This window comes from Monomorium pharaonis, chromosome 1 (assembly GCF_013373865.1).
Source record: "Monomorium pharaonis isolate MP-MQ-018 chromosome 1, ASM1337386v2, whole genome shotgun sequence".
Lineage (NCBI taxonomy): Eukaryota > Metazoa > Arthropoda > Insecta > Hymenoptera > Formicidae > Monomorium > Monomorium pharaonis.
In genome coordinates, this window is record NC_050467.1 from 11,946,290 (window position 1) to 11,970,556 (window position 24,267).

Below are 24,267 nucleotides of genomic sequence, written 5' to 3' on the forward strand. Positions count from 1 at the left end.
TAATTAAATTTAAATTCTTTAATTAAATTTCATTTAATTGAGAATTAAGATTTAATTTTTATTTACAACAAAATATAATTGAAAACTAAAATTTCAATTTCAATTGCAACAAAATTTAATTAAGAATTAAAATTTAAATTTTAATTACAATAAAATTTAAATTTTAATTACAATAAAATTTAATTGAAAATTAAAATTTACTTTTCAACTACAACAAAATTTAATTGAGAAATACAATTCAATTCTCAATTAAATTTTATTCAATTAAAAATGAAAATGTAATTTTCAATTACAACAAAATTTAATAGGGAATTTTAGTTTAATTCTGAATTAAATTTTATTTAATTAAAAATTAAGAATTAAAATTTAATTTTTAATTTAAATAAATATAATTAAGAATTAAAACTTAATTCTCAATTACAATAAACTTATTTAAGAATTAAAATTTAATTATCAATTAAAATAAATAAATTGATTATTAAAATGTAATTCTTAATTAAATAAAATTCAGTTGATTAAATTCTAATTCTCAATAAAATTATATCTCTCAGAAAATTAAATTTTAATTTTTAATGTAATTAGATTAAATAAAGAATTAGATTATAATTTTCTTTTCCGGGTAGCCAATGACAGTGTCTAAATGGTACGCTCAGGGGTTTTTCGTGTCTAAATGTAAAAAAAAGTCAACTGCCGGATCTACATGTTTCGGCTAGCTGATGATGTACGTATAACACGCTTAAGGCGATGCTGGACTGCCTCTCAAACTTGATCGAGGTCGATAATGTAGAGTCATTCATGCACATCATTAATGAGGTTTCGTATATATCTCTTTTATAAATTTGGAAATTCTTTTCCAGAATTAAAGTACACATATTGTTGTGTTTCTTCGATCACCTTTGACCTAACTTGTGTGCTCGTATGAAATATATTCGACTCGTTAAATAACTCAATAAATGAAATAACTATTTCAATAAATTAATGAATAGAAGATCAAGCGTGTGAGTGAAAGAAATGAATGAATAAGAATGAATGTATTTGAATGTTTGAAAAGATTGATAGATCAACGTTGCTAGGAAACAGAGAACAAGGAATAGAGAAAGGTTTTGCTGCTAGATTAATCATGATCAATCTTCAGATCTTTCATTGCCCCTACAGCATGAAATATTGCTGCAACGTTGCAGAAATATTGCAATAGTGCATAATATAACCAATATTGCAGAAATATTGTAGCAATATTACAAATATAATATTCCCTAGCAAATGTTGCACAATATTGCAGCAATATTACAAATGTAATATTTCTTAGCAGATGTTGTGCAATATTGTAGCAATATTACAAATGTAATATTTCCTAACAGATATTGCACAATATTATGGCAATATTATATTGCAACCTTGCAAAATTTATTTCCGTATAATCCGTATTTCTTAATCTAGAACTAACAATAAGTAATATTTTACATAGTTTTAAGGGACAAATAAAAAAATAGAGCAGGTTATTTTTATTTTAAATTTTTATGTAAGATTAGAGCTAAAAGATACATAGATGTGCAACAAATTCTGTAATCACGACAGCGTTGCGTCCCATACTAGATTGAGTGAAGCAAGTCCAGAAGATGTTCACTCTGACTTATATATATAATACATCAATTAAACATGTGTGAACCATACATGCATGTGTAATTCTAGCGTATAAATTGATCAGGATGGGCATTTTCTGGACTTGCTTCATTTTAATGCTTACTTAAATCTAGAATGGAACGATATTCGATATCCGTTGGTGTATGTTAATTTAATTAATTACTTTTTTAATTAATAATTTTTTTAATTATTGTACCGTAACGGTATGACAATAAATTCATTTTCCGTTTTTCGTATAATACACATCTTACATATTATTTGATTAATAGTATAATACTGCAGTAATTGATTATCTTCTATAACTGTAAAAATAGACAGTATTGCTGAAGAACATGGCGTTTCATACATACTACCGATAATGTTACACTTTTTTCCTATAATATAAATATTATTTGTTCGTGTCATTACTATTATGTTTAAAACTCTTACAATAAGTTTATTATCTAGCATTACAATATTATTACTTGTATCGTTACAGTTAATGTAATATTTGTCACTGTGAATTATTTTATATTGTATTACGGTATTGTGTAGAAAGTCTGGTAAAAGGGGTCCGTCATGATGTTCATCTTTTAATTGGCATGTATTAGGAACTATTATTGATTCTTGAAACATTCTCAATTGCCGTTCCTTATATCGTCATGCTACTTGCTGCAACGGTTTTTCGGGTTTTCTAATCAATTTCTTTAAACTGCCTAAAAAATTTTCAAATCGAAAAGCACTAAAATTATCTAATGCTCCATTTCGTCTTACTTCATTACCTAAATGAAGTAAATTGTGCACATTGTGGGAAATAAATTGTTTGCCATATAGAACTTGAAAACTTTCCACGAAGTAGGCCAGTAATTGTTCAGCGTATTTTATATTGTCGTCATTTGTGATTAATGTTGGAGTTATTAGTATTGAAATAGCAACATGTAATGTAAGAAAATGTTCATATATTTCTCGTTGCAAGACTGATTTCAACACAACAGGTCCAGTGTATAATATGAATTGTCGGAATTCAGTGGCCTTCCAATATTTAATATCTGATAAACTTCTCGGTTTTCGTGGGAATTCTTTTGGCATTGAACTTCTTAATGCAATCAAATGTTCGGATATACAGTTTGTATTTGTACTACCAATTCTTATTGTCAATGGTCCCTTCATCCATAACAGCAATAACTTTTTTACGATACCTAAGCAAACTAGATGCATATAATCTAATGCAACAGATGATACTAGGCCAATATTTGGAATTTGCACTAGCGATGTTTCTCCTTGATGATATTCTTCATCAGTCTGTTGTAAAAATTCTTCATCAGTTCTGAGATTATAAGCAGTCTTAGAATAAGGAAAGCACATAATTTTCTGTATATATTCTCCTACAATAGTGCATTTCGAACAGCTTGAAAATCCATTATGACCTTTTGTGTATAAGATAAATGATTTCGCAGGAGCATCACAAATAATAGTGGAAAGAATAACATTAATACGACGTTCGCCAAATATGAACCCATCTTGTATGAGTATTTTTAATTCATTAATGAATGGCGCAAGAAAATAATTGGCTGATGTCGGTTTACCTGCGCCATAATATATGCCTATTATGCAGACAGATTAAAAAATTTCATCAGATACGAGAATTGGCCAAAGACAATGAGGTGACGACTTAGATATTGGTAAACCGTCGACATTCAAAGACGAAATTACATTATTAACAGTCAGTCCTGCATCAGCATATTTATTCATAAGTAAATTTATGATATCTGGTAATCCAAAATGTACATATTCTCCACCTGCAATACTCTCATAGTTCATTATGTAGGGTGTATGTAATAAAGTCCGTGCGTCTTTAGGTAATGACAAATTTGGAATATATTTTAAATGCAATTGTAATAGTTCATTTATAGCTGTGTGTGATATATTATTACGTAGAGCCCAATCACGCAAATCAGGTCTAAAATTTTCCAATTGTTCATCGTCGGATTGTACATCTGAACAAGGTAGTTCATTTACATTTGAGTCATCCAAAATACAATGATAATATTCATTGTTATCGTTCATTAATTCTTCGTAATATTCTTCTTTATATTCTGCTATGTTGTTATTTGATACTTCAAGTAATTGCATATTGCTTTCGTGTTCATTTTCCAATAGTTCTAAATGGCTGGATGATGGATTTCCATCCTTCGTTTCTATATTCCTGTTTTGTAAGTTGTTTGTTATATGAAGTCGTTCTGCTTCATCAACATACACAGGACTGCTGATATTTGTTGTGATATTTGCTGATATATCTTGTAGATTTTGATGATAAACTCTTTTCATGTCTTCTTGTATAATTCGTCTTTGGTGTCTACGTGAACACTGCTCGAAAGGCTTCCTTCTATGTTCCTCATCAACCATGATTTCTTAGATCTAATATATTAATGAAAAACAATATTAAAGACGTTATATTCTAAAACGTATATTCTAAAAACATTGTTTTATTCTATTCAAAACAATAAGCAAATATTAACTTACTTGAATGCGTGTAAAGAAAAAATAAAAATTAATGTAAACGTCAAAGTAAAATGTTTCGTTCCGTTCTCGTTTATGCTTAAAAAAATCACTCCATATGTCAGTTTCGGACATAAAAGTAATGTCACGCGTTTGCGACACAACAAAACGCTACAGCGTTTAAAAGGGATGCGGAAACAAGCGGGCGCCTGTATGTATGTACAGTCGACCCACAGAGGTTGACACAGGTTGCAGCACCTCTTGAACTCGCTCATTGTCTCTGCGCTACTAATGCGCATTCGCGGATGACGGACGTTCTATTTCATATAGTCTTACGGTGCAATCAGTGGCAAGTGGTGAAAACGCAATATATTTACATATATAAGAAGTTATATATTACTAATGCACACAGTGTGCAGTTTTTATCGTATTAACAGAAATTATGTCTAAATCACAGAAAAAGTTTAGTATTGTCGAATTTCCTGACGGATTACAAATAGTTCCGTCTTGCTGGATTAATAGAGAGCAAAATGACTGTATTTGGCCATGTCAAATCTCAATATACCTTGGACAAATTAATAACAAAAGCAATGATTGCACCAGAGACTGCTACATGGGACATTTGCAAAATAAAGAGAATTTTCGGCTCGGCAGGTACATTCATATTTTGCAGCAAATAACTATTTTCATAGGTTATCTCATAGTATGTTTTTGGAAAAACGTTTGCACATTCTCATAATTAATACACTAAGTTATTGGGTATTTTACCAAGCTGTGCAAAATATAAGAGAACATTTAAACTTTCCCTAAGATACTTGGGAACGAGCCCAGGAGAAGTTAGTGGATGCAGCCGAAACATCAACTATCACTGATTCTGAAGATTTCTCTGAAAACGAATGGAGATTGCGCAGGAAGAAACATAGGAGAGATAACGCACGCAAAACTTATAATATATCTTCAGATGAAGATAAGGAAAATATATCTGGCCAAAAAGAATTAAAAGATGACAGCCACCATGCGAAGAAGAGAAAAAGCAATAACATTAATAATCTGTCTCAAATACCATTACTACCCAAGCCACCTTCATATTTATTGCAACCACCTATTTCAAATTGTTCACCCAAAGCATCAACATCAAAAATAAACGAAGCGCAAACCATAAGTGAGCTTTTATTATTACTAAGGCCGGTATTCATAGTCGAGTCTTATATTTAAGATCATCTTAAGTACTATCTTGTACTTGAGATGCCATCAACCAATCACGGAGCCGTATTAGCATCTTAAGACATTGCTTGAGACGATCTTGAAATAAGATTTGACTATGAATGCCTAAAACCCATAATAGTGCAATTATTAAACTTTTTAATGAATTACAGGTGACACAATTCTGTCTCATACATTAGACGAGACTATTCATACATCTCCCAAAGAAGGAATACTTTCTGAGAATATCACTCATGATCCATCTGTCAGTGGTAAGATTTATTTTAGTCATATTGATTATAGTTTTAATCAAAACATATATTAAGAATTGTTTGTGAAGAGTTCAAGAACTTTATGGTTAAAAGCATGGCAATACTATTAAGGAGAACACAAACTATAGAAAATAGATTACAAATATTTGAAAGTCGACAAAAACAAGCAGACAAAAATAATAACGAAGAGGAAGTTGCCATTCCCATTTGTACTGAAGAACAATTATTGGAGTTTGAAACACAATTACAAAATGCCGTATTCTTTAAGAAAATGGTAAGTTATCTGATACCAATTATTTCTTAAATTAATTAATGATTAATGTAACAGTTGCCTATCAGCACACTTGGAAGGTAATTTGTTCACTGCATATTACATGTTAAAAAATGTTGTACTAATTGGTAGATATTTTGTAAATTATAATGCTTATCAATCATGCTTATCCATTAATTGCATTAAATTTATTGCTTTCATATATAGAATTTATATTATATGTATATTATTAATATTATTATACTTGTACAATGTTTTCTACAATTTTGATATAAGTTAAAAATTTAATAGCAAATACATTCCAAATCATATGAATATTTTTGGCTACGTGTAGTAAGCGAATTGAACAATGTGTTTACTATATTTGCAGGACAATTAAGTGTTAAACGTTTCTGCTTCTCTTGCTACATCTTTGTTTTATCGCATACACGAAATTGAGCAATAATGTTCCTTTTTCCAGTCTTTATCATATAATTGTTACATATATTTAATCTTTTTATTGTACAGAGTTTCTCTTTAAAATATGTTGGTGGAGACAAAGTAAGCTCAGCAACAAATGGAGTTTTTAGCAAGTTAATTGCTGACGCACTTGCTACAAAATACAGTTGGCAAGGAAAAAAAGGAAAAAAGCCTTTACTGCACTACGGACATCTAAATTAATTATAAGTAAGCATTTATCAGTCCATACAGATCTCCATGGGACATCTTGGAGACGTTCTTAAAATGGACCCAGATAGCACAAAATATTTATAAAATATTTATAAGAATGATAAATATTTTGTACATATTTTTATGTCCGAGTTTGTCAGGTATAAAAAAAATTATGCTAAATATTTATAAAAATATTTAAAATTAATATTTATACCATTATTATTAAAGAACATAAAAAATATTTCAAGTTCATATACCATAAATATTTTTCAGTACATTTTAAAAATATATTCTATGTATTGTTGATAATAATTTTTGTATTATTTCTACATGGTTTATGAAAAATAATTATATAATCTTTAAAAAATGTTTTTTGAAAATAAATTTGTAAAATATTTATAAATATTTATGATAATATTCTGTGCTATCTGGGGATGTCTTTAGGTCTCTTGGAGATTTATTCTGTCCAAAAATAAGAAGTAATAAGAATGAATATTTATTTATATTTATATCCTAAAAGATTACAAAAACGCTATATAGTACTAAATGTTTTTTTTTCCTTTTTATTATAGAAACTGTACATATGATATGTCCGACACAATACAGTGACGCGCAAATAATAGAAGCTGCTTCAACATGGCTTGCTCAAGCAACAACGCGGTTGAAACGTGCTGAGGCGAAACATTCACGACAACCAATTGAAAATGATTTCGAACATTCGCGAGATGGAAGCGATGGTGATAGGGAGATTCATAACTAAATTTTACTATTTGTTTAAAATCTAGCATAATGTGATACCGTTATGTAATACGCTTCCATATTTTTTTAAACATTATATAATATTTGTTTTGTTTCTAACGTCATATAATTATATGATTGTTTTTATTTTACACGTTATATAATATAATTGTTTTTATTTTACACATTATACAGAGTGTCCCAAAGTTTGCGACTTAAAATACTATAGTGAGGAAGTGCTTAAAAAATTAAATAAAAAGTTTATTTGTAAATTTTTATTTTAAACAATAAATTTTAAGATATAAAAATTGTAAGCTGGCCAATCATATACTACTTTTAGATGGACGTTTATTTATAAGTTGCGCGTGCAATAGTATATATTAGTAAGCGCGCACTTTAGACTATGTACGCGTTCTTGATATATTATCGAAATGACGTATAATGTTGATCGCAAATTAACGATATCAATAAATAAATAACTTATGAATATAAAATCTTTAAATTTTTAAAACATCAACATTGTATAGTTTACAAAGAAACGTTTAAATTATTACAATAACTCATATTCATGCAATAATATTAATAAATATTAAGGAACATAAATAAGATTTAGATATGATAATAAGATAATAAGAATTAATTAAAAGCCGTAGTGTTGACGATTTAAAGATTTCGTATTTATAAAGTTTATTTATTGACATTATTAATTTGCGATTAATATATTATGACATCTTGGACGGTAATGTATCAAGAACGCGCACGTAATCTGCGTGCTCACTATATAATGTTACTGCAAGTGTGACTCATGGATAAATAACCACCTGCAACATTTCCTTCATATTGCGCATTAACGTTTCAGAAATATTACAGCAATCTTACAAGAAATATTGCAGCAATATTGCTGAAATATTACAGAAATCTTACGGGGAATATTGCAGAAATATTGCAGAAATATTGCACAATATTGTTTTGGAGCGGACATAGGAATATTGCTGCAATATTGCAGCAATATTTTCCGCAATATTCCAATCTTGCAAAATAATATTTCTGCAACGTTGCAGCAATATTTCATGCTGTAGGGGTGGCGCGGCAACACCTCTCTCTTTTAAGATCTGGACGGTAATAATCCTTAAGATTAGGAGTCCGCTTGAGGCGCTGTGATCGCCTAACAGGCTCTGATTGAGGTTCCAATTCTTGTATCTCCATATGCAATGGTAAAGGTTCTTCTTAAACACGTGTTTCCTCAGATTCTTGAAGTTGTTCTTGAGCAGAAGACTCTTGAGGTTGAATATCGAGATTCAAATTGTCTTGAAAAGATAGTTCCATTTCTTGTTCTGTTTCGGAATCGTTTTGACCAATTTCCGAATTTGAGAAGTTTTGTTGTGGAAAATCAAGATCGAAGGCGTTGACTAGAATATCAACAAGTAATTGTTCAGTTGAATCTTTTTCAACATTCTCAAAATCTTCAATTCTTAATTTAATTTGATTTGCATGTGCCCTTACTAAACGGCTTCGAGTTTTGACAAGAACGTTATATAAAACTTTGCCAACTCGTTCTATAATTTCTCCAGGAATCCAAGTCCACTTGTTATAAGCATGAATTTGAACAAAGACTTTGGTTCCAGTAGAGAATTCTTTGGGTTTAACGCCGTGTCTACGATTATATTGTGTTTCTTGTTTAAGGGGTTACACCAACCTAGACGGTCAAAAAACAGGCCTAACTTTGATATTTTATTCCTCCTAAACGGGTAGTGGGAATTAAATGAAATTTTGGGTGATTATTGACTTATGTTTCGACAATATAAAAAAAATTTTTTTATTAAACAATGGCGACGGAAAGCAGAAATATGGCCGCCGACACACATTGAGGTTTGGAAAAACGCATTTTGCGGTGACCACTGTCCCGTCTAAACGATCCATCTGAAACAAAAAAACAAAATGGTGTTTTTAAGTTAACAGTAGTGGTTTGTCGGTGACAATCGCCGATTGTCGATTTTATCGTTTGTTACAAAATGGCGATGAGTTGAAGTTAAAATTTAAAAAAAAAACGGAAAATTTTTGTCCTTTTCATTTTTTTATTTTTTAATGAAGACCGATTAAAAAAAAATAGATCGTCACCGACAAAAGAATGTTTCTAAGAGTATTGTGTAAAAATTTGAAAACGATCCATCCATTAGTTTTTGAGATCTGGTGGTCACCGACTTTGAAAACCATGTTTTGAGAAAAACGCGTTTAAAGTTTCAAGTTTAGTTCTACTATTGTTAATAGCCGAATTTTGCACTTTACCTCTAGTCGACAATTCTGGGGCCATATGAAATTCCTTCCACATCAATAACAGCAGTGCTTTGTGAAGACTTTTGTTGACAACGAGCAATCTTTTCTTCGCGCGTCGCCTTCTGCGCTCGTACTTCGGCCACATTGATGCGCGCTCGGTCTTGATTTTCGCAATATGCAGCACAATTCTTTTATTATCATTAATAAATATGCGGCAGCATCTTCATTAAATGTGTATGCAGCAATATTGGCAGCAATTTGCACAACGTGTGCACCGCTGTGCTGCACTTTTGGCGCTATGCGCCAAATCAGATTGTTCAAACTTTCGTTAACGTTTTGCGTAAATCCACCGACGCATTTCTCCAGTAAATTATCACTAGAAAGTTGTTTTCAAATATTGGACGAATGGCTTTAATCACATCATCGTCCAGTGGCGATTTATGTTGATATTGCTCCAATTCGAGCACTTGAACGCTCGATCCCGTTTTACTCAACTCTCTGTAATTCCGGAATTTTTTCAGATATCAACATAAAACTTTCAGGATATATTCTCAAAACTTGAAGCTTCAAGAAAATGTAATAAAAAAAAATCGAATTTTTTTTTCCGCTAGGTTGGTGTAACCCCTTAAGCTTCTTATTATCAAGCTCTTTGATTGGTTTTGTAGAAGGCCTTAAAAGATCCAAGGTAGTTCTTATCGGTCTTCCAAATAAAGCTTCTGCCGGAGAAACTTTTAAAGAAACATTTGGATTCGGAGTTGACCTGTAATATTGAAGAAAGGTAGAAAGATGGTCCGATATCTTTCTCTCTGTTTGAATTTTTGATAGTCCACGCTTAAAAGTGTCTACAAATTGCTCTGCTTGTCCATTACAGCTTGGATAGAATGGTGGACTACGTAAGTGAGTAATCCCTTGAGAAAGACAAAAATCTTGAAACTTTTCTGAAATGAATTAAGTTCCATTGTCAGAAACAATTGTTTCAGGTACTCCAAAACGAGCAAATATTTCTTGTAAAATTGAAATTGTTCGCTGCGCTGAAATTGACTGCGTAGGAATAATCTCTGGCCATTTAGAAAAAGCATCTACCAACACAAAGAAATATTCTCCATCAATTGGTCCTGCAAAATCTACATGTACTTTTTGCCATGGTTTTGACGGCTGTGGCCAACTGGAAAGAGGAACCTTGATTGGAGGTTTGGCATTAATAGCGCAATTTCTACATTTCTTGACAAATTCTTCAATTTGTTGATCTATTCTTGGCCAATACACATACGAGCGAGCAATAATTTTCATTCGCTCTATACCAGGATGACCTTTATGAAGTTGTTTCAAAATGATTTAACGAAATTGTTCCGGAATAACAACTCTGTCATTGAAAAGCAAACAATCTTGTACTACAGTTAAAGATTGTCGACGTCGAAAATAAGCTTGAAATTCTTCTTCAACAGATGAAGGCCAAGAATTTAAGGTAAAATTAATGACCTTTTTAATGATAACATTTTCTTTAGATGCATCTTGGATTTGTTTGAAGTAATTGGAGTTTTTTGAATTGTTTCATTTAAAACAGAAATTAAATCCGTTTCCATTTGTATTGAAGCGATCACAAAATCCTCATCTGGACGTTGATGTTGACAAATTAATCTAGACAGAACATCTGCATGTCCAAATTCAGTAGTTCTAACGTATTCAATTTTAAAGTCATATGACAATAATTGAAGAGCCCATCGTTGAAGACGATTAGCTGAATACGCAGGAATTCCCTTTTTACTACCAAAAATTTGTAATAAAGGTTTGTGATCTGTTTGTAAAATGAATTTCCTTCCGAAAATCATTTTATGAAATTTCGTTACTACAAAAAAAATTGCCAAAGCTTCTTTTTCAATTTGGCTATATTTGCGCTCTGTTTCTGTTAAGGTACGAGATGCATGACTGATTGCTTTGATTGTTAAATCTGGAAACCTATGCAAAATACAGGCGCCAAGTCCTTCATTTGAAGCATCTGCAGCAACGATAATTTCATATTTTGGATTATAATGCGTAAGCAACAAATTTGAACTTAGAATCTTTTTGAATTTGTCAAAAGATTCTTGACATTTAACAGACCAATTCCATTTAACTTCTTTTTTTAATAATTGATCAAGAGGTCGACGAAGAATATGCATATTTGCAATAAATCGACCATAATAATTGATTGCACCAAGAAATGATCTTAAAGTGCTTAAATTATGAGGAAATGGCATATTTATGATTGCTTCAACTTTCTTTGGATCTGGATGTAATCCATTACCATCAATAATGTAACCAAGGTAATTGATTTTGTTTGTAAAGAAGTTACATTTTTCCATCCTTAAATGGAACCCGTATTCTTGAATTCTTTCAAGTAATTTCGTTAAATTAAAATTATGTTCTTGAATTGTAGCTCCTCCAACTACAATATCATCTATGTATGCAAATACATTTTTTAAGCCTGAAATCATGGAATCAACTATTGCTTGAAATTCTCCTGGGGCAATTGTTACTCCAAACGGCATGCGATTATAAACAAATAAACCTCGATGAGTATTTATTGTTAAAAGATGCTTTGATTTTTCTTCAATTTCAATTTGTAGAAAAGCATCCGACAAATCGATCTGACTGAAATATTTACAATTTGCCAGTTGAGAAAATATTTCATCAGGTAATGGTAAAGGATGGCGATTTTGTTCTAAGGATGCATTGAGTCCCGTAGAATAATCTGCACAAATCCTGATTTTGCCATTTTTCTTTCTAACAACAACGATTGGAGCAGCCCAATTTGAATATTTTATTGGAGAAATGATTCCATTTTGTTCAAGACGTAAAAGTTCTTGTTCAACTTGAGGAAGTATAGCATAAGCTACCGGTCTTTTGGGTCTAAAAACTGGTTGAGCATCCGGTTTCAAAAATAACTTGACTTTAGTTTTTGTACAACGACCCAAATCATTTGAGAAAACATTCGGAAACTTTTCTTTAAAAATTGTTAAATCGAAAAGCGAAGAAGCTTTTTGAGAACTAATTTGATTGCAAAGATTATTGAATGGTTGATTCCATAAATCGAAGGCTGTTATTCAATCTAGACCTATTATATTCAGGTCTGCATTTGATGTGACAAAACATTTGAGTTCTTTGGATACGCCTTGCAAGGTTGCAATACAATTAAATTCTCGATTGAAATTGATTTGATTGCCTGAAGCATCTCGTGCAATATGACAAGTAAGTTTTCCTTTTGGTTTTCCCAAATTAAGCCAATTTTTTTTAGAAATAATTGTAATATCAGACCCGGTATCAAGTTTAAAGTACGCACAAAAATGAAGGAAGCGATGTATGATTTGTTCTAATAAATAAATAAAAATTGTTATTTATTAATCACCTAACAACAATATTTGCTTTATACAAAAATCTACAGTTTATATGTATAAAATAATCACGTCGCTCCCTAGAAAAAACTCTCAGGAATAATATCGTGCAATTAGAAATGAGATTAAAAGCCTAGAAAAAAAGATTCGCATTCCGCAAAAACGGAATTGGAAAATGAAAAAACGAAAATTTAGGTTAAGTATACGTAAAAAGTCGACAAGTAGAGCAATATGAGAAAAGTTTTTTTTTGTTCTCAATATAAAATTCAATTCATAGATTGATATTAATATGTGTACTTTAATTCTGAAAAAGAATTTCTAAATCTATACAAGAAATACATATGAAATATCATTAATGATGTGCATGAATGACTCTACATTATCGACCTCGATTAAAGTTTTTTTATTGATGTTATCGTCAATATTTGGTTGAATAGTAAGAATACTAACACAACCGCCGCGCGTTGCGCCATTGTAGTTACTTCTGACGGGGAAAAAATTTCTTTCCTTTTAATAATTCATTTAGTTTTGTTAGTAAAAAATTATTAAGTTGGGTGAGAATAAATGTCGAAAAAAAAATTGAGTTAATTTTTCATAAATAACACATGCAAAAATATTGAAATGTTACGTGCGGCTTTCGGAAAATGTTTCGGAAAAATTTAATTAATGTTCCTCATATCAGAGAATCTACGCAGTCACTTATGCGGTAGAACACTGATGTATTTCTAAGAAAACGTTTTCCGAGGAAGAGACAAGAGGGATGATGCGGGAGGAAAGCGTGAGAGTGAGTAAAGAAAAGAGATAGAAGAGAATCTAGGAACGGAAGGAGATGTTTGGAGGAGTGAAAAAAAAGAAGGGCGAGAAAGAGCCGAGGATGAGAGATATAAAAATGTAGAAAAGAGCGAAGAGGTGCCAGTGGAGGAAAAAAATGAGAGAGAAAGAGAGGCGAAGGTAGTGTGGCAGGGCAAGGAGGGTCAACCGAGCAAGAGGATGGCGAGAAAGGAGAAACAGGAGGAGCAGATGAAAGAGGACGAGAAGAAAAAACAGACGAAGAAGACGTTGAAGAAAAAGGAGGACAAAGAGGGTTGAGGAGTGATGGTGTCTGGCAGAGAGAGAGAGGATGTGTAGAAGGAGAAGAGGGGAGGACCATGCGGAGAAGGACCGAGGAGGAGAGGTCCGGAAAAAGTCAAGAGGAGAAGGGGGAGGAAATTAAAAAAGAGGCGGAGGGAAAGGGAAAGAATCGGGAGAGAAAGGATAGAGAAACAATGGGGGAAGAATAGAGTGGGAAAAGGGTGAAAGATTGTGGAAAGGGCGAGGAGGGGAGGGTGGTGAGTATGTATGTAAGGCTGCCCAATGGCCAGGTCGTGTAGGGGGTACTTTGAAGATATTGTATAACATGATGTATATAATGTATGTTGTTTATTTTGTATGTACAAAGAGGAGTGCTGTTGTTGTAAGGGGTTTGGTGCACCCCTAAAAAACACCCCATCAACCCCGAAAGGGAATACGGAATAAACCATATCTATCTAATTAAAAATTCAATTTTAATTCTCAACTAAATTTTGTTGTAATTAAAAATTAAATTTTGATTCTTAATTCTTGTAACCGTGAATTATGAGTACTATTGGCTACCGATAGCCGCGGGCAATTCAGGGTTCGGACGGCGGGCTGGTTAAGTGAATGAACGGAGGCAAGTGATATAAGCTTAACAACTACGATTAATTGTAATATTCCTGGCTAATATATACAGTTGTCCCTATCTAATAATATATACAGTGTTTATGAACTAAATAGTCTAGTAGAATTAGACTTTTTTGGGGAAAAAATTGGTAACTCAGATTTGACTGTGCGTAAAGCACAATTAATACGCGTAGATTAAGATAAGTATGTTTGCCACTCGCAAAAAGCTGGGGGTTATTACAAAATTTCGGGTTGAAGTGAGGAAAAAGTGGTTTTTTGCTTGCGCCTCGTAAACTAAAAGCGGAATCGAAAAAAGTTTCAAATAAAAGTTGTAGGTATTAAGTAAAGCTACAATAATAAATTTGGTACATTAAGATCGGTCGATTAGTTTGGTTGTAAAATAGAAAAAACCATAAAAAATGGCCATTTCTTAAATTGTTTATAACTTTCTTAAAAATTAACTCAAGCATTTGAAATTTTAGAAAAATATAAAAAAGAAAAAAATTAATTAGAACGTTTATTTTAGGAGATATAAGAAAATGGTTTAGCTCATTAGTCTTGTCTCGTCGAGATAGCCCAGTTTAAAAAAAAATCGTCTTTCTAGGACGCTTAGTTCCCGAGATATTGCCGATTGAAGTAATTTGAACGCGCCAGATCAATTTTGTACGCGCTCGCCTGGCCACACGCTAGCAGCCGACGAGCGCGCGCGCGCATGCCACCGGCCGCCGCTCTCGAATGATACTGCTTTTGTTAACACGTTTACAGTAGTTAATCTTCATGAATCGCTTCGAACTTTTTGGAAAGGCTACTTTAACTATTTAATAAGACACTGTTAAAATTTCAGCTCTTAATATTTATAACTGTAGCAACAGTGATTTTTCAAAGAAAAAAAATTATCTCGGCTTCTGAGCAACCTAAGACAAAGTTCTTTTTTTTTTAATTTAAAGAAAAATCGCACCTTTTAAATGCATTTTACCTCATTTTGATAGCGTTAATATTTTAAAAATTATTTTATTGTTAATTAGGCTTATTTTTTACACGTTTATTTGAGGCACTTAATTGCATTGCACACATTTTGCGATACCGGTATATGATACTGCAACTTTTTGAAAGGAGAAAAAACTTTGGTTCGGGTTTGTGCATGGTCTCAAAAATGTAGAAATTAAATTTTAGTGGAGCGCGTTTTGGATAAACAATTGACAGTACTCGAAAAGTTGTTAATATTTTTTAATGAAATTTGGTACACTTTTTTATCGTCATAAAAGCTATATTTTTCTAAAATTTCAAATGCTTGAGTTAATTTTTAAGAAAGTTATAAACAATTTAAGAAATAGCCATTTTTTATGGTTTTTTCTATTTTACAACCAAACTAATCGACCGATCTTAATGTACTAAATTTATTATTGTAGCTTTACTTAATACCTACAACTTTTATTTAAAACTTTTTTTGATTCCGCTTTTAGTTTACGAGGCGCAAGCAAAAAACAACTTTTTCCTCACTTCAATCCGTAATTTTGTAATAACCCCAGCTTTTTGCGAGTGGCAAACATACCTATCTTAATCTACGCGTATTAATTGTGCTTTACGCACAGTCAAACTTGAGTTACCAATTTTTTCCCAAAACGGCCCTTTTTGAAGCTAATTCTACTAGACTAAAAGTCTCGCTATGCGAGGCGTGTAAGCGCGCTGTTGGCGATGTTTATCGCGGTACGCAGGTGCGCGTGGTATTTTAATGCCGGTTGGCTGCGGCGGGCGTACAGTCCGTGCGTCGGTACGCCGATTGCCGGTAGCGGCCGGTCTCGGTGATTGCGGCACTCGTGACGGTGCAGCTACGGCTGTGCGGTGCGAGACGGCGCTCGTATCGGTTACGGCGGTAACCGGATTGGCTGCGGCGTTACGGTCGCGGTTGCATAATGCGGCGCGGTGCTACCATTCGTGGAGTCGATCGGCGCGGCGCTCCTATTGGTCGCGGCGGTGCGCGGTGCGGCGCGGAGCTCGGCTCGGTAGCCAGCGATCAGCTGTTGCTGCGATCAGCTGTTGTGTACGGTGTCATCCCGCGTGGATGATCTTCGCGGCGGCGGTTTCCCCTCACTGCGGGGTCCCCGTGTGCGGTGTCAGGATCGGTCGCTCAGTGCACGTACCGGGGTCCGGGTGACGAGCGGGGCGGTGTTCTGCCACTCAATATGTGGCGCGAGAAAGCGCTCAGTGCGCGCTGACAAGGAAGCCGGGTGCGAGGTTAAGTCGACACTCAGTGCGTGCACTAGGAGTCTCAGTTCAGTACGCTAGACCAGGGAGATCTGCTCTCTTATCACCAGCGGAGGGCTTTTATAGCCCCCGTTTGGTGACAAGAGGAGCGGAGGCGTGCGGGGGGAAAGATAAGCGAAGGGACTACGCGAGATAAGAGGGTAACGGCCTCGTATCTTTGTGCCTTAACGGTGGCGGAGGAACGGCTCGTTACATTCTTAATTAAATAAAATTTAATTAAAAATTAAATTTTAATTCTCAATTAAATTGTTGTAATTAAAATTTGAATTCTAATTCTCAATTAAATTTTGTTATAATTGAAATTTTAATTTTAATTTTCAATTGAATTTTGTTGTAAATAAAAATTAAATTTTAATTCTCAATTAAATTTTGTTGTAATTGAAATTTTAATTTTAATTCTCAATTAAATGTTTAAATTAAAATTAACTTTTAATTCTTTAATTTTAATGTAATTAATTAAAAAATTTAATTAATTATTTGCAACTCTGGCACGCAAGCATTCTTAAATTAAAACTTTCCTAAAAATTTATTTAATTCTTTATAAAATTTATATATTTTAAACTTTTTTTATTTTTGGAGTATTTAAAAAAGTTCTCCAACCTTTTCACGAATAAATATTTGAAATCTTGAAAATAAATTTATAATTAATTTATAGACATTTCTAAACCTTTTCGTATTTTTTGTTACATGTGCGTCAAAAGTTCTTTTTTCGATTTCTGCACGAGACAGTTTTATCATACAAGTTATTATTACACAGTTTTAGTCTTCTCATAAATAGCGCAAATTATTACAGAAAAACTTTTCTGCATGACATTCTTCACGTTTAATCATTTTTCATATCGTTGGCTTAGTTATCACACTCATATGCATGTCATTTTGCGATATGTATAGGATAACTCTCGCAAAATTACTAACGTTTCTTTACAATCTCGCGACATGCATACAATAACTAAAAATTACCGCTTTCGCGAACCTGTCGATTTGTGTTACTCAAAAACATCAGATCAGACATCGCGTCATATCAAGACCGCGTAAAAAAAATTGAACGTAGTGAGTGTCAATAATAACGTGACGAAAAGTCAATACATGATGATGAGTCAGTAAAATTAAATAAGAACAATGCTTTTTTCATTTGTAAATCTTCCGCCTTCCGCCCTGAATTTTCGCCTAAATCCTTTTTCGCATTTTCTACGCACTTGTAACAAAAAATAGTATATGCAACTCATCTTCGGCTCATGCGTCCACTCCTCGCACTCGTGCCGAAAAAGCCGACTTTTCACATTTATTACACAATGTACTATTTTTATACAATAGTATTCATTTTTGGTGCGCGCGCGCGCGCGCGCGCGCGCGTGTGTGTGTGTGTGTGTGTGTGTGTGTGTGTGTGTGTGTGTGTGTGTGCGCGCGCGCGCGCAGGCGCATATAAAGAATAATTGTAGAAAAAACTTACTAGACGCTTTATTTCTTCAACATGTGGTGGCAATATCTTGACATTTTTATCTACAAAATCACCTGCGTCGTCTGTGTCATTCTGTTTCATGTAATACATAAGTTTTTGAACTTGTTCAATTGAACCTATTAAAAAATAGATTAATTATAATTATTATACGTACAATAGTAATTTTTAGTCGCATGCATATAATATGCACGTATACAGGGTGTCCTGCATAAGGTATAAAAGTCTTCATGGAAAGATAGACAAGATGAAGATGAACATAAAAGTCTACCATAGTTTGAGATATTTCCAATGATAGCCGAGATATTAATTTTTCAAATTGTATGAATGAGAGCGCGCCGAGGGAAGTGCCGAGCCGCTTGAGCTATAGCACGGCTCACTGTGTCAAGCATTGTCTGCCGGCGGCGGGAAGAGAAACGCGCCGTTACTCGTACTTCGCCGCGCTTCTCTCTTTCAGCGCCGACAGCCAATGTTTGACACAGTGGGCGGTCCTATATAGCTCGAGCGGCTTGACATTTCCCTCGGCGTGCTCTTATTCATACAATTTGAAAAATTAATATCTCGGCCATCATTGGAAATATCCCAAAACTATAGTAGACTTTTATGTTCACCTTGATCCCGTCTATCTTTCCATGAAAACTTTCATACCTTATGCAGGACACCCTGTATATATGTTAAAATCTTGGTAGAAACATTTTAATAAACTCTGATAGAATTTCGACAATATTGTTTTTTAAAACATTTCGATTTCAGCAAAATTTCATGAAAAATTCATTACAACTTTAAAATTTACTTTATCACCAAATATTAATAATTTATGGTTAATTTAATATTACACTGTAAATACTTATTGAAACTTAATCTATTTTCAAACGCAAAAAATCTTTTTTTTTTCAGCAAAATATAATTAAAATTTTTATTAAATATAGCATTTTATTAAAATTTCAGCAAATTTAATAAATATAAAGTTTATTAAAATTTTACGAAAACGCGTTTTCAACCAGGAAAACGATGACAATTACCTGGATGTTTCCATGATGAATCAAGAAATGTTTTTGAACTCTTCGAATCGTTGATATCAAACAAGTAAATCTGTTCTCCACCCATATTCACAAGTAACTCATTTCCATCATCACTGAACGTTAAGTAGGTAGTTGTAATGCTCCTAGCTCCGTCACGAGAGCGGAGATGACCTGTTTAAAATTAGAACAAATAAAAATAATTGTATAATATATAGCAAAAAATAAAAATGCATAAAGAAAACTTTTATGTAAAATTTAAAATCATTGTAAAATCATTGTATGGGATAACATAAATAACGAAAAATTTTACTAAAATTTTAATAAAATTTAATAAAAAATAGGGAAGATTAATCTTCCTAATCAAAAAAAACAAAAAACAAAAAATATTAATATTTTATAATTTAAAAATATTTTGTTTTATTAAGGTTTATCAATTGCAACCATCTTAAATTGATTACATTACAAGCAAAAAAATACACCATAAAAATTCTTCCATTATTTTAACCCTTAATCCCTCCCTATGGGTCGTTTTCGTCCTGCTTAAAACTACTATTGTTAATTTCTCGTACAACCGCGATACTAGCGCCATCAAAGTTATACTAAAAAAAACTTTAGGGGGGAAGGGTCTTCAGTGCAAAAGGCCAGCCCGGTCTGTTTGTTCTACTCCAAACGCCAGTCAGATAAAATTCAAATAGGACGTTTTTGACCCATAGGCGGGATTACGTAAGTAAAAATGACTTTTACAAAAAAAAATTTTTTGGGAAATTAAGTATTTTGGAACACGTACATGCATTTTAGAACATAATTATGTATATATTTTAAGTTGAACATCTACAATGGAAATTAGAAATCCAGAATACTTTGATCAAACCAATAAAATTCAGCATTCGGCAAATATTAGGAAGATTGGACATTAACTAATAAATTAAAAAAAAAAGATGTTTTTATTGTTTATACAAAAATGATAAAAAGACCAATCAAAGTTGTGCTCGATGCAACAAACCCGTTTGAGATGATCAAGGGGTTGTCGTTTAAATTGCCGTCGCGACTGTTTTTAAACTGTTCTTTTTCTATTTTTATAACAAAATTTTGTATTTTTACTATGTATTAAATAATAATTTGTTAAAACTTTAAGCAGGAAAAATAATTGTAAATTTATTGATGTTTCTCTATTTTACAACACTATTCATCATCCTCAAAAAATACCAATTTTTATACGCTGAAATTGGATATCTGCTTTCATTTTACGTTAATCAGACATTTTTTTCGTAAACAGGAACTTTTTTTCTTTCAGAAACTGATTAAAAAAATTTTTTTTCAAAATTTTTACCATTGCTATATATTTTTTTAAAAATTAGCTTTTTTATTAATTTTTCTCATTGTTTAATAAAAAATACATATCAAATTTGGAAGAGGGGGATAATATAATGGTAGTTTCTTAAAGAGAAATGTTTAAAGAGTATACATAATTTTTTTTCAGATTTTTTAAACCATTATTTATATGGTTATAAGGGCGAGGACGAAAACGACCTATAGGGAGAAATAGAAGGTGCCGAAAAACACGGGGGGGATTGAGGATTAAATATAAAAACACTATTAAAATAAAAAGTAACATATGTTACAAGAAGAGGTTCTTTTAATGACGACCAATGATAAACAGGTGGGACCTTAGGTCCCGGAATTTTTTGGCGAGAGAGAGGTAAAATAGTGACCGAGGAGAGGTGAGAGGTGGACAGATAGGATGCGAAAAAAAGGTCGGACATTGAAGGGAAGTAAATACAGAAAGGACGAGAAGCAGGAGAATGAGAAGAAAATTGGAGTAAGGTATAAAAGAAAGATGGTGATAAAGATTGGCGTGGAGAAAGTGTAAAAGAAGCGGTGTACAAAGAGGGCGCCTGAAGACACAAGCGGAAGAGGAAAAAAAGAATCGGGGAAGGTAAAGTGGTGACAGATGGCGCAAAGGTAGAAGAAGACGGAAAGCTCGATTGGTTGGCTGGAGGTAGGAGCGAAGAAAGGATAGCGCCAAATGGTGGTGAGCGTGCTCGATAAGAAGAGGTCAGTATATTATGTCGATATATCGATCAAAAAGATTGAGTCGGAAGGTTCGAGGAGAGAAGCCAAATGTAGAAAAGAGGTTAAGAGACTAGAAAAAGAAGGCTAAAGAGAGAATAGATGTACGAGTTTTTGGCTTAAGAAGAGAGAAAGTAAAAAAAGATATGGAGGCAAAGATGAAGAGATTGGAGAATTTGAGGAGAGATGTGAGTGATACGGAGGTGTATGAAAGAGGTGGTGACATTGTTGAGAGAGTTGTGCACAAAAATAAGAGGAGGGAGAGGAGAAAGGAGGACGAGAACGGAGGCTCAAAAAAATGGAGGAAGAAAAGGAAAGTAAAGAGATAGAAGAGAAAAATACAGTAGAGAAGGAGATTGGAGGATGGCGAAGACCGGAGAAAAGAGGGAGATAGTTGTAAGAGGAAGCAAGGTGAAAAGAAGAGACGAGATGAGAAAGTAAGACTGGAAGACAATGCGGTGGAGAAGAGTAAAAGGGGAAAAGGATTGGAGATTAAAGCGAAGGCGGCAGAAAGAAGTCGAGAAGAAGAAAGGATCAAATGTCGAAAAAAGAGAGCAGAAAGAAAATATAAGAGAGATTAAGAGGAAAAAAGAGGACCAGCACGGCCAGGGAGGGAAAAGAGGCAGAAGAATAAAATGGAAAGCGAGAAGGGAGTCAGAAAGAAGAAAGCAGTTGGAAAGAGAAACGTATGCCAGAGAAGGAGAACAGAAAGAGAAGGAGAAAAAGAGGGAGGAAGGGACGGTAAGAGAGAAAGAGGGGAGAGAGAGGGAGGGAGAGAAGAAAGGAGAGAAAGGGAAAAAAGAGAGAGAACGAGAAAGGAAGAGAGAAAGAGTATGAAAGGAAAGGAGGACGGACACGGCCAGAGATGGAGCGGGGACGAAAAAAAGGAAGATGGGAGATAGGTCTTATTAATGGAGATGATATCTAAAAACTTTTGGCATAACGCTTGCATAGAGATGGAACAAAACAAACTGAGTAGAAAAGTCCTATACCATCTTGAAATTTTCGCAATAGTTAAAAAGTTATTAATTTAAAAAACTAGCCAATTCAGCCGGCCTACCAGCACGCGCGCTTTTCTATTCAGTTCGGGCTGTTCTATCTCTATGCAAGTGAAAGGTCAAAAATTTTCAGACATCCTATATATATAATTTTAGTAAAATTTTTCGATACACATGTATAAGTCAATAAATGTCATTTTTTCTATTACTTTAAATTGAATCATTGTCAAGACGGACTTACTAAAGATAGAAAGTAAATTAAACTAAAAGTAAAGCTAAGCTACATCAATGTAAATAGGCCTAAAGTTATAATAAATTTAATAATATAAACTTTAAAATTATATTACAATTATATTAAAATTACAATAAAATTCTTCAATATTTATGTTGTTCTACAATTAGTGTAATTTTGAGAATTAATTAAAAAAAAATTTTTTTCTGTGTAAGGATAAAGGAAGCGTATACGCAGTAGAAACATACCTGCAATAAAATACTGCACGCTACCCAGTGGAATATTGTTATTTGGATCGCCTTTACCAGCTCGATATGTACTAATATTTGCTCCATTCGAATTGTCGTGTATAGAGGGAGATGGAGGAACCTACAATTTTGCGATCAGAACATTATAATATATATTGTAAAATTTTATAATAATCAGAACTACATACGAGGATGGTTTAAGGAGTAACTTGGTTCAGAGAAGGTATAGAAGTTCATAGAAGCAACAATATGTGATTTGTGACCGTATACGTAATCATACAATTCCCTTCCTTTCTATGTAAAATTTGAATTCCATTATTAATTCTTTATTTATGTTAATTATTTTAACATAAGTGTTTCGAATAATAGTGCAAAATGGATAAAATTTGAGCTATGATTCTTTTTTCCCTTTTTTGGTAGGAAAAGTAGTAACAAAAATCCGTGAAAAAATTTTTTGTTATATACGCCTCAAAAATGATCTTTTTCGTAGCCATCTACCAGCCGCAAAGTCGCTGTTTACCTACAACCCAATTATCCTACGCAAGTAAACCATTATTTCACTGTTTTTGTGTTCCAAATAGACGGCATGATAAAAGTATTCCTTCCCCCATTTTACAGCACTATTATTTAATCCACAACCTTGCGACACGCATGATAACTCTCGCAAAATCACCGACGAATTTCTCGCTTTTGCAAATCTAACCTTAGTACCTATCAATTTGTAAGGACTCAAGAGCACTTAAAGACGACACTTCGATGCACAGGTAATAAAAAATATTGTGTGCAACATGTGCAGATGAACGAGGGTGAACTCGCCTGTAGCTCATGCGTCCACTCCCCGCATTCGCAGGGAATAACCAATTTAGCGCACTTGTAACACAATACACTATTTTCTATATTGGGTGACTCCGCATAGGATATCCTTCCTATAAAATCGTTTTTGTGTAAATAAATTCAAGAGTGGTAGAACATGCATCAAAGATGTACTACGTATTGAAGATCAAAGAACAATCCGAGATTATTGATAAAATCAATTGATTTTGGTCAACAAGTAAGTAAAAATGCACGAGATAGCAAAGGCACCATGAACATCTCAAATAAACAAATTTATTTCAATTAAAAGAAGGAAAGTAAGCCGATAAAATCCAGCACAAAATATGTGTGTGTAAATTATATTATGTTTATTGTAAAATATGTTTGAACGCGTTGCAACGCGAACGCAATTTAGTCAATCTCTATATATTTGAACGTGATAAACACGAATCCGGTGTCAGAATTGTTCTATCACCTACCTTTTTTTTTTTTCAAAAATAAAAAAATGGTGTCAGAATTGCCCCACTATTTTTCGTGTACAGCAAAATTATTACAATTTTTAAATAAAAAATTTAAAAATTGTA

General features: G+C 33.0%; 1 protein-coding gene and 1 non-coding gene across 5 annotated transcripts in view; one reads left to right on the plus strand and one right to left on the minus strand.

Annotated features, from left to right (window-relative positions):
• Positions 1-24,267, minus strand: part of LOC105833360 (WD and tetratricopeptide repeats protein 1) — a 213,377-nt gene that overhangs the window by 85,440 nt on the left and 103,670 nt on the right. For all 4 annotated transcript variants that reach the window (XM_036294553.1, XM_036294560.1, XM_036294549.1 and 1 more), the window contains 3 exons: positions 22,871-22,991; positions 19,323-19,493; positions 18,295-18,419 (listed from right to left, as the gene is read on the minus strand). In XM_036294553.1, coding sequence (XP_036150446.1) covers positions 18,295-18,419; positions 19,323-19,493; positions 22,871-22,991 — 417 coding nt within the window. The remainder of the gene's footprint in view (positions 1-18,294; positions 18,420-19,322; positions 19,494-22,870; positions 22,992-24,267) is intronic.
• LOC105839615 lies at positions 4,616-7,568 on the plus strand. The gene is made up of 6 exons (XR_004965232.1): positions 4,616-4,773; positions 4,931-5,281; positions 5,496-5,594; positions 5,663-5,868; positions 6,373-6,531; positions 7,089-7,568. It is a non-coding gene; the product is annotated as an uncharacterized LOC105839615 (transcript).